Raw genomic sequence first — 10,338 nt, 5'->3', positions numbered from 1 at the left:
AGGGATAGACGCAGCAGAGGAGAGGCTCGAGGCTGGCCAATTGTCGGTGCTTGGCCCTTGCTCTTGTCCTTGTTCGGTAGTCGAGAGTCGGGCCCGAAGCTCGTTGAGCTGGACCTCCAGGTGCTGGATCAGATCCAGGCTTTCGATAAACTCTTGCTCGAGGGCCTGCTTCGCCTGGGCGGTCTCGAGATGAAGCTCGTGCTTGGAGGCAAGCTCAAGAATCTCGTCGTTCATGATGCTCATTTGCTCGTTGAGAGCCTGGTTTTTGGACTGCTCGGTGTTCCACAGAAGCGCCAGCTCTTCGACCCGGCTCTGCAGTCGCGAAATCGTTGTGCTGCTCCGGAGATCTGCGTTCATCGGGAGCAGGGCTCCGAGCTGCTGCTCCAGTTCCAGGATCTGACCTTGTTTCTCGGCGAGCTCGCGGCCATGAAGCTGGCCAACCTCGCTCATGCGCCGGGAGGCGTTGTCGGCCGCCAGCCTGAGCTTTTCGTTGGCAATCTCCAAGAGACCGTTCCGGTGCTTCACTCCCTCGGAAGCTTCAAGGAGCGCCTTGACCTGTGCGTGAAGCTGGTCGCACTCGGCTGCGAGAGACTGGATATGAGCATCGCGCTCCTCAACAGCATGTGTGGCCTGGCCCAAGGTTTGCTCCATCGCGGCAAGAGTTTGTTGGTGCGACGTCTGAAGCTGCTCGAGCTGATCTTCGCGGTTCTTGATCAGCACTTGGAGCTGCGAGATCTCGCTGGTCTTCAGAGCAACCAAGGTGCGGGCCTCGTCCTGGCCTGAGCGGAGGGCATCGGCTGCATTTTGGAGAGAGGTGATATGTCTGTTGTTTTCTTCCGAGAGTGTGCTCAGCTTGAGGACGACCGAGTCCTGGAGCGTGAGACGCATTTGCAGACTCTCGGCAAGCTCGCTGGCGGACCGGAGCCGGACCTCGAGGGCGCGCGCCGTCTCGCGCAAGGCAGCGTTCTCCATTTCGACAGTGTCGGTGCGTGCCTGCAGGGTTTGGCCAAGGTTCTGGTAGAGCGCAATCTCCTTCTCGAACGAGTCGACAATGCCCTTGGAGGTTTCTTCGGTGGCCTTGACGGCTTGCTGAGCCTCGTCGTATCGTCTCTGGGCATCGAGGAGGGCCACGCTGAGAGCCCGGTTGGACTCGGTGAGGGTGTTGAGCTGGGCAAACATGTCGGAGGAGGCTTCGGAAGGAACAGGCCGCTCCTGACCAGAGACGACGGTACATTGATCCAGTGGCTCATGGGACGCTGGAACCTCGACACCGACTGGGGCGCCGTCCAAGGCGCGCGGCGGTATTGATTCCTCCGATGTCTGGCTTTGGATGCATTTGAGCTACAAGCATGATATAGACGGAGAGAATACAATTGCTCAGCGGTCAAATCAGCTTCACGCAGTAGAACACGCGATGAATCACAGCTGTGACAAATACAATGGCTGAAGCGGCCGCAACATCGATCCAGCTGAGCAAAATGGCAGCAGCGGAATGTACCTCGGTTCGGAGGGATTCCAGCTCAAGAGTCTGCTGTTTACACAGCAGCTTGTAGTCGACGCTGTCGTCTTGGCTGACCGACGGAGCAGGAACGTGGGGAAGAGCGTCCGGATTGGGAGCGTCGTTCGATGGGCCGAGGCGAGTGATCTACAAATACCGCCACCATTAATGAGACGCACAAGTGCACGGCCCTGGGATCTGACACCGAGCCACTCCACGACAACCCCGCAAGACATGCGCAAGCACAGCCGATGGACTGCACACTCACCTCGTCCTTGAGCTGGGCGATTTCCTTGTCCTTGGCGATGCGTTCGTCGTGGCCAGTCCGGAGGACGTTTTCGGCCATTTTCTTGAGCTTGCCAATCTGCTCTGACTGACTCGTAACGACGGCGGCAAGCTCCTCACGGACCTGGATCTCGGCGAGCTCCTTATCACGCGCGTGCTGCTCCTGTAGATTCGACAGCTGGGCTTCCTTCTCCTCAAGCAGCGATTCGCAGAGATGGAGTTGCTTGATGGTCGTCTGTGCTTCGTCAGAAATCTGCTTCATGGCAGCTTCGATGTCTTGGATGGCCTTCAGTGAGCTGGATTGCGCGTCTCGATGGGCGGCAACGAGTTGGTCGTGCTCGTTGCTCTTGGCGGCGAGCATGTCGCTGACTTCGGCGAGGGAGAGCTCGAGCTGCTGGACGCGCAGCTCAAACTCGAGTCGCTCGTGCTCGAGCTGTAGGACAGTCTGCTCGTGCTTGACTTCAAGAAGGCTCTGCGCCTTCTGATGCTGCTTCTTGAGCTTGGCGACCTGCGATTCCAGGCTGACTTCGAGCTGCTTGCATTTGCGCTCGGCTTCCAAGAGCCGGTCCTGAAGACGCATCTTTTCGGCCTCTTGTGCCGCCAGGCGATTGAGGTAGTCCGACACCGTCTCGAGCATCTGTCCGCGCAGGCTGGAGCGGCTCACTTCCATCTCGTCCATGGCGGCCTGGATCTGGACGGACTTTTCTCGTTCGATCGCCACGACAATCGCTTGCATTTCCGCAAGCTTTTCTTCGGATGTCTTGAGGCGCTCGAGGAGCTGCTCCTTTTCATTCTCCCACTTGGCCAGCTCGAGGGGACTGCACCAGTCGGGGGAGACGCTCCTAAGCTCGAGTTGCAACGACTCGGTTCGCGCATGTGCTTTCTCCAGCGATCGCTCCAGCTCTTGAATCTTCTGATCGCGCTCCTGCAGGGACTGCCGATGGAGCAGACGCTCGGCTTCGATATCTGACTGGCTGTCTTTGATCGAGTTGATTTGGTTGAGGACCTCTGCTCGGAGCTGCCGACTGTCGGTCTCGGCCTCTTCGAGCAGACGATGGGCTGTTGATAGCTGGTCCGAGAGGGCGGTCTTTTCAGCAGCATGCACTTCGACCTCGCGCGAGAGCCGCTCGGCCTCCTCGAAGAAGACCGACCCCTCGGTGGAGCGCGTGTGGACTTCACTTTGCAGATCATCGACTTGGCCCTCGAGCTCGGCAATGCGAGCCTCGAGCTTGGCTATCTTTCTGTCCTTGCCGCGGGCCTCGTCCTTGCTTCCGTGCTTCGCTGCTTGGGCGTTGGCACGGTCGTCCTTGTTTCGCGAAAGCTGGTTCAATAGCTCGGCACGCAATGCACGATTCTCGCCCTCGTGGATCTGCACAGAGTGTCGCAGTCTTTCGACTTCGGCATAGAGCGAATCCATCTCCTCGGCGCTTGCGTTCACGTCGCGAATCACGACAGTGTCTTCGCCAGCCGCATCGACGAACCCATCGAGGAGGCTCGATTCGTTCGGGCCTAACAGCGACAGCTCCGAGGCAATCTGCTCATTGGACGACGACAGGGCGATCTCGCTGGGTCGCGAGGGGCGATCTTGCAAGGCAAGCTGGACAATGGAGAGCTGTAGATTGGGCGCGCCGGCGTAGTACTCGCTGGAGGCCGAGGCAGCATGGCCGGATGAGCTGGTGGCCTGAGAGGCAGCATACAGAGCTTGCTCGGTCTGGTGCCTCAAGGACTTTGACAGCGACACGACCTTCTCGTTCAGCTGCTGGTTCTGGTGAGCATAGTACCGGTTTTCGTCGCGAAGGATGCGCTTCTCCTCTTCGTTTGCCAGGAACTTGGCTTGGTGTTCTGCAAACTGCGACTTGGACTGCGACATGAGGTTGAGTGCCTCGGCCTTCACCTGGCGAAGCTCGTTCTCAAGCGACTCAATCTGGAGATGCATCGACTCGATGATGCCCTCGCGACTGAAGCCGTCGGGTGAATCGCTCGTGAGCGGCTGCTGGTTCTGCATGCGATGCAACTCGGCGATCAGCTGCTCGTTGTCTTGGCGGAGCAGTTCGATGGTCTCGTCCCGAGTAGCGACCGTTTCGCGGTAGCGAAGAATGGAGCTCTGCAGCTTCATCGAAAGCTCGTGGTTGTCGCTGGTGAGGGTGCTTTCTGGTGCCAAGGCCAAAGCCACATCCGAGGAAGAAGCGACGGCAGCGTCGAGTTCGTCGGCTCCATCAACGCCGACTGGGCCGGCGGAACGCGAGCCAGCCGATTCAGCATAGGCGCGACGCTCGGACTCCATGACTCGGATGGTGAGGTTGTCATTTTCGTCCTTCAGGGCTTCGATTTCGATTTCCTTCTTCTCGAGAAGAGCCATATTCGTATCCTCGATCTTACGGTGCTGGTCCTTGAGGTGCTCAATGTCGCGCTTGAAATGCTCAATGACTTGGCTGAGATCCTGGATGGCGCTGTCCTTGGTCTGCAGGTCCACGACCAGGATATCGTTGTGCTCGGCAAGCTTGGTGTTTTCGATCTCGAGCCGCTCGATCTCGGCCAGCTGCATATTTGAGATCTCGGATTGGTGCCGTAGGCGCTCAATGAGTGACTTTGGACGAGTCTCGTAGTCGACGACGGCGTCGTTCTCGGCATCGTCGTGGATGATGAAGCTACGATGGTCATCGCCTGGGACGGCCGGGCGACTGTAGCCATAGTCGTCCAGGAGATCCGGGGCGCCAGTCACCAGGGAACCATACGGCGCCAGATTGAGATCCGAGGTGCTGCCGTAGATGGACTCGAGCGTGGCCGATGGAGCGAGCTCCTTTCGGCGGGGTGGCGGGTTTGTTGAGTCGCTGTAGTATGAATGGATGGAGGCCTTCAGGTCGTGGGAGTAGGACGATCGCAGCGACGAGCCCAGGTCGCGATTGTATGAGTCAAACGACGCAGCATCGGGAAGGTCTGAGCTGTAGTGCGACATCAAGCGGTCATCGCCATGTGAAGAGTAGTAGTCGAGGGGCTGTGTGGGTCGTTGATGCGAGGAGCGCAGAGACTGAGAGGCATAAGGCGAGATGCGGGAGTGAATTTGGTCGATATGCTCTGAAAAGCGGCGCTGGAGTCGCGGGTGGACGGACGGGGAGGGCGATTCCCGCACCGACCGAGACAGAGTGGCCGGCAAACTGGCATTAGAGGGCCGATGGTCTTGGTCGTGGTCGTGGGAAGAATCGTTCGGGACTGAGGATGTGGGAGGCGTCAGCAATGCACAAAAGCACCCAAGCCGAGAACGGCAACGGCGACGCCAGCAAAGCGATGACGGATAAGCACCACAGCGAATGCCGCAGCGCTTGATACTCTGCAGCGATCGCACATCAGAGCATGCGGAATGCTTTCATGACTGAAGCAAAGAATGCAGCGCAGCGACAGCAGCAATTGGCGGGGGGGGGAGACTGAGGGTGATTGTGGGCGATTGGGAAGCGGCGGCTGGAAGTGTGATTCAGGGCAATTGGAGGTGATTGAGGTCGATTGAAGGCAAATGGGGGAAGGCGATTGGGGGCGATTCCGGGGACTCACCAATCATGCTGGACGACGAAGCGAGTCCGGGAAAGGACTGCATGGAGCAGCAGCCGGATATGCACTCGGAACAGCGATGGCGACGGGCCGCGAAGTGCGATGCAACGGAGAGGACGTGCAGGCGATTGGACCCGAGCTCAGCGAGACGGCAGGTTGTGGGCACGGAGACGGTGCCTGGACGGGAGAGAGCGCAAAGTGCGAGGAATAGGCGGGCTTTCGTGGACGAGCTTTTGCTTTCGCTGCCGGGCTCGGAGGCAAAACCCAGCCAGGCCAGACAGAGCGGGAAGAGCCAAAAATAACGCCAGCGACAGCCGGAAGCAGCACAGTCGGGAGCAGCACAGCCAAAGGACAGCCAGCGGCCAAAGGACAGCCAAAGGACGGCCAACAAGCGGCAGCACAACAACACACAGCAACAACGCAGCAACACACAGCGCAGCACAACAGACTCCACGTGCAGTGCCCTTCAGCCCGCCCGAGCCGAAATAGTCCACAGTGCGTGTGGATGACTCGTGGCCGGCGTGGCTTGTGTGGCTTGTGTGCGTGATCTGTGCGACACAGCGTGCGCTGTGCGACCGTCGCATCCACCGGCCCAGGTTCGATTCCTGGAGACGCATCTGTCTTTCTGAGCGCCAATCTTCCTGGGGTATCGCCTCGCTCTCGCATCTCACATCTCCCGCTGGCCCCAGCCATGTCGGCAGACCCGTCCTTTGTCCTGCACTATGCCTCGACCGATCGATCCGTGTGGAAGGTCGCTGTCGCCCAATCGCGACCCCCCAGCACAGCATGACTCTGGGCTCCCTCCGCATGCTAACTCGATTATCATCAACAGAGTCACCCTGCCCGTGTCTTCGTTTTGGACTCCTCCTTCAACCCGCCGACGCTGGCACATCTCCAGTATATCCGCACGGCCTGCTCTGGCAGCCTTGTCCTCGCCGCTGGCGACCCAAGCGACCCTGGTGCTATCCGTACCCCCGTCCGCTGCGAGCCTTTCGAATATGCTGTTCTGCTCTTCACGGCGAACAATGTCGACAAGCCCCACATATCGGGGGCGTCGGTCAGCGACCGCATTGATATGCTCAAGGCCTCCGCGGCCCAGCTCTCGCGACACTTCCCAGCGACAATATTCATCGTCGCAACGACTGCGTCAGGTAGGATGCAGACACTTGTATGGACAACCGCGATCGGAGGGCCGCCGGCAAGACGACCGGCATATCCAGTGCCCGTGCATATGCATGCAGCACAGTCGCTTGTCCTCTGTTTCCGATATCTGCAGTCTTTCTCGCTCACTCGATGGGGCTTTTCTCCCCTCCCCTCCCAGGCCGATTTATCGACAAATCCAAAAGCCTCCACCAATTCTTCAGCTCGATCAGTGCGCCGGCGGAATCAGTGTCGCCGCGGCTGTTCTTTGCCATGGGGGTCGATACCCTCGTCCGCTTCGTCGACCCCAAATACTATCCACCAGGATCGATGCCTGTGCTGTTTCGCGAGTTCTTCAAGCAGAGCACCCTGATTTACGCTCCGCGCGCAACTGAGTCCGTACCGGTCGCCCATGCATCTGGATTCAACACCTCCCCGGTGTTCGAGCTGGCACGATCTTGCGGATTTGTGGAGACTGTCCTGGAGATTGTCAACTGGGATCCGCTCGCCACCACCATCTCCAGCACCCGGGCCAGAGAGGCTTTTCAGCAGTACCATCGACTTGCTTCTGATGCATCCGAATCCAACACCAGTATCGCTGAGCAGCTTCAAGCCGAGTTGACGCATCTCAGAAAACTCGTTTCCCAGGAAATACTTGAATATGTGCTTGCCAAGAGGCTTTATTCGTCGTAGAGAGTGCGCGCAGACGAGTCATCGGAGACAGATAGCCCGTCGAGAACAAACGCACAAATGCCTGGCTCGCCATGTCCTGAGTGACTTGAGCGCATCCGCATCAAGTTCGGCGAGTCGATTCAAGCGGGGAGGTAGTATCGCCTCCTGGTTCAAAACAGACTAAACCACATGGCACCACAAATCTTTCGGTCCGGGCAGCGAGAAAAAGGGTTGCGATTGCTGTGTTTGTGGCTCAACGGATAGCTCCGGATAATATGCAAATGACGGTGCTGCGGCGACGCCGCTTATTGCTGCGATGCGCCGTTCGACGAGTCGTGCGATGGCTGTTGGTAGTGGCCGTACGATGGAGTCGCAGAGTATTCGCCATAGCCGTATGAGCCGTAAGCGTTCGGGTCAGTGTAGCCATAGTACGAGGCCTGGCTTGCCGCTGCCTGGTTGTCGGACCATCCGGGGTATCCAGATGCAGATGCAGATGCAGATGCAGATCCAGATGCGGCCGCCGGGGGATTGTAGACGGGTGGGTAGGGATTATATCCTCCCGGAGGCGGAGGCGGGGGAGGATAGGGGTTGCCGCCGTGAGGAGGAGGAGGAGGAGGAGGGGCACTGCCGCCATGAGGGGGAGGAGGAGGAGGTCCGCCGTAGTATGGCTGCTGGTTGTATCCAGACCGAGATCGTGGAGGAGGATGGTGGTGTCCGCCGGATGAATAGGAGTTGTGCAGTCTGTGGGGTGGCTGCTGGCGATAGCGATCGTGTTCGTCACGGACCGTATCAATCAAGTCCTTGCACAGGCGCTCGGCCTCGTCGATGGCTTCTTGAGAATGGCCGCTAGAGCCACATTGGCGTCAGCGATCGGATACGATAACTGGCAACGCACCAACATCGCTGCGGCCCGGTTACGACACCCACTTCGCGCACCGACCCGGATGTGAGACCCGATACGCTGGCGGAGCACCAAACCTACGTGATATGCAGATGGAGAGGCTCCATGGCCTCCATCCCCGAGCCTGTTTCAGTGAAGCCCGAGCCCTGGCCCTTGAGCTGAACCTTGGTTCCTGTTTCCTGCTGGATGTGCTTGACGTACTGGCCGCCAGGTCCGATGATCTTGGCGCGCACGTTGAAGAATCGATCAGGCTCGATGCCGACAAACACTTTGCCCTGGAGCATCGATCGCTGGAGGAGAATAGGAAGAGCGGGAGGACGCAGAGGCAGTTCGGATCACTGTGTCAGTCGCGGTGTGGGTCTTGATCCTGATGCTTGCAGACCACACCAATAGGACACGTTGCCATCGAGAACGGCCCTCCCCACCAAAAGACAGCTAGCAACAACAAAGCAACGTGGTCTGCGGGTCTCTCTCTTGTTTCTGACCAGTACCGATGCCGCTGATACTGCAGATTGCGGCAACTGCGAGGTGACGTGCTCGAACCAGACTCGCTTCCATCGTCATACCGGAGGAAGGCTTTCGCGGGGTTGGTGCGATCTCGGTGGATCCACAAAGGGAGCGCCGGCCTGTGGCGGGAGCTGGGCCTGGTCGATCAAATCGTTGATGATCTTGACAGCAGCGTCCAAGTCCTCCTGAGCCTGAGCGATGACGTGCAGAAAGAGGGGCTGACTCGGCAAAACCATGTCCGACGGGACGGAGCATTGTTAGCGAAATTGAATCCATGGGGGGGGGCCTGTTGTTCGTCCTGATGCAAGGACGGTCGTGTGGCATTGCACACCTAACAGTCATCGCCATGGGACGAAGACACATACCGGATCTTTGTCGGTCGCAAGATTCTTGTCGGGATAGAACTTTCCTCTGGTGATGACACTGCACCAATTACAATCATACGGTCAGTACCAATTCTGCGGCCACTGATGCTGTTGCTGATTCTGATGCCGGTGCTGATTTTGATATTGATGCCAGATAACAGAGATAGCTCGCAGGCTCGAGCATCAATGACTTACTCGGCTCCCGTATCCTGCTTGATCTTGAGCTGTGTAGCTCCCTTGGTAAGGATGTAGCGGTTCTTGACATCGTTGATGGGAATATCCATGACAAACTCCTCCTTCTTCTCTTTCAGGGGAGGCTGCAGAGCAAGGAGAGGAGCAACGAGTCAGAGTGCCAGAGTCGCACACATGTTTGGGCCCACAACAACCCCCATATTCCCCATCGTTTGTCAGAATAGCCGCTTGAATGCAACCGGCGTGCGGATCGAACAGCATGTTGGGGCCATCATGAATCCATAAACCACGATGCCGCAGCCGATCTGGCAAATGACCAAGCTACAAAGCTGCCTCGCGATAGTGCACCGACCAGATCGATCTTGGGTGCCACTGGGTCGAGCTTGATGTCTGGAAGAGCAACTTTTGGCAGAACGGCGCCTCTGGCGGCCAGGATCGAGTTGATCTTCTGAGCGGCCTCGGTCGCAAGATCGACCGTGTCCTTCTTCGCAGGCTCAGTCGCCGAGGGGCTTGACGTATCAGAGATCTGTGCAGCCTGGGTTTGGGGCGACCGGGGTGTGAAGTCGCCATCACCATCTGTGGAGGTGTGGGGAGCTTTGGTGAGAGTGTTATCAGGCTCGGTAACATCCCACTTTCTCTTCCGACTGTAGATCGGACCGATGCGCCAAAAGAGACGTTGGGCAAGAGACATTAGTACGCAAGTCACTCCGGCCGACAACAGCGCGACTACCTTGGGACCACGATGCTTTTGCCAGGGCAGGGTGATCAGACGAAGACAGCGCGATTCATGCAAGAGGAAAGAAAGTGAATGTGGAAAGGACACGGGATGTTGGGAAGAGATAGAGAGAGACAGATCAGACGAGAATATAACGCACGGACCTCGCCCGGAATGAGACGCCATGGCTGCGCACATATGGAGCGTCGTAGACGGAGTGTCGCCGGCGCATGGGCGGATCGTCCCAGGCGACTGCCCCGCACGGCCCCCCCCCCACGCACGACCCGCAAGAGGGATGTCAGAAACAAAAGAGATGTCCAAGGAGTACCGACGCAGCCCTACATTTTGGGAGCTTGCTCCTGAGGATCCTGAGGATCAGACATGGCAGACAGGTGGGCGCGACGACGGCAGCAACAGCGCTGGTTGGTGACGGAGGGCTGCAGACAGGGCAGAAGCCGATCAGACCGATCCAGAGAACGAAGCTGGGCGGGTGCTGATGCTGATGCAGATCGATGCGAAC

The 10,338-nt window shown here is 58.4% G+C and overlaps 2 protein-coding genes across 2 annotated transcripts; one reads left to right on the top strand and one right to left on the bottom strand.

Annotated features, from left to right (window-relative positions):
- The first annotated feature begins 5,977 nt into the window (after window positions 1-5,977).
- BJ171DRAFT_168137 (uncharacterized protein) lies at window positions 5,978-7,307 on the top strand. Its single transcript, XM_053105932.1, has 3 exons — window positions 5,978-6,077; window positions 6,159-6,477; window positions 6,648-7,307. Exons 1-3 carry the CDS (start codon window positions 6,018-6,020, stop codon window positions 7,157-7,159), a joined length of 891 nt encoding a protein of 296 aa, XP_052970868.1. The 5' UTR covers window positions 5,978-6,017; the 3' UTR covers window positions 7,160-7,307.
- BJ171DRAFT_168153 (uncharacterized protein) lies at window positions 7,302-10,107 on the bottom strand. Its single transcript, XM_053105933.1, has 7 exons — window positions 9,983-10,107; window positions 9,456-9,679; window positions 9,107-9,228; window positions 8,912-8,969; window positions 8,606-8,764; window positions 8,121-8,329; window positions 7,302-7,984 (listed from the first exon to the last, which is right to left on the bottom strand). The coding sequence occupies exons 1-7, from the start codon at window positions 10,014-10,016 to the stop codon at window positions 7,444-7,446; spliced, it is 1,347 nt and encodes a 448-aa protein (XP_052970867.1). The 5' UTR covers window positions 10,017-10,107; the 3' UTR covers window positions 7,302-7,443.
- Between the last annotated feature and the right edge of the window lie 231 nt (window positions 10,108-10,338).

Source organism: Polychytrium aggregatum (genome assembly GCF_025602895.1).
Source record: "Polychytrium aggregatum strain JEL109 chromosome Unknown BJ171scaffold_3, whole genome shotgun sequence".
In the NCBI taxonomy this organism is placed as follows: domain Eukaryota; kingdom Fungi; phylum Chytridiomycota; class Chytridiomycetes; order Polychytriales; genus Polychytrium; species Polychytrium aggregatum.
The sequence above is the reverse complement of the archived record's forward strand: the minus strand, read 5'-3'. Positions and strand labels throughout refer to the sequence as shown.

What these genes read in the sequence shown, in the direction of transcription:
- BJ171DRAFT_168137 (XM_053105932.1), top strand. Translation starts at nt 6,018, where the DNA reads ATGTCGGCAGACCCGTCCTTTGTCCTGCACTATGCCTCGACCGATCGA. An exon ending in CCGATCGATCCGTGTGGAAG is followed by an intron (nt 6,078 to 6,158) that starts GTCGCTGTCGCC and finishes TATCATCAACAG; the next exon opens with AGTCACCCTGCCCGTGTCTT. An exon ending in CGTCGCAACGACTGCGTCAG is followed by an intron (nt 6,478 to 6,647) that starts GTAGGATGCAGA and finishes CTCCCCTCCCAG; the next exon opens with GCCGATTTATCGACAAATCC.
- BJ171DRAFT_168153 (XM_053105933.1), bottom strand. Translation starts at nt 10,016, where the DNA reads ATGTGCGCAGCCATGGCGTCTCATTCCGGGCGAG. An exon ending in TGGCACCCAAGATCGATCTG is followed by an intron (nt 9,229 to 9,455) that starts GTCGGTGCACTA and finishes CTTGCTCTGCAG; the next exon opens with CCTCCCCTGAAAGAGAAGAA. An exon ending in AAGCAGGATACGGGAGCCGA is followed by an intron (nt 8,970 to 9,106) that starts GTAAGTCATTGA and finishes TAATTGGTGCAG; the next exon opens with TGTCATCACCAGAGGAAAGT.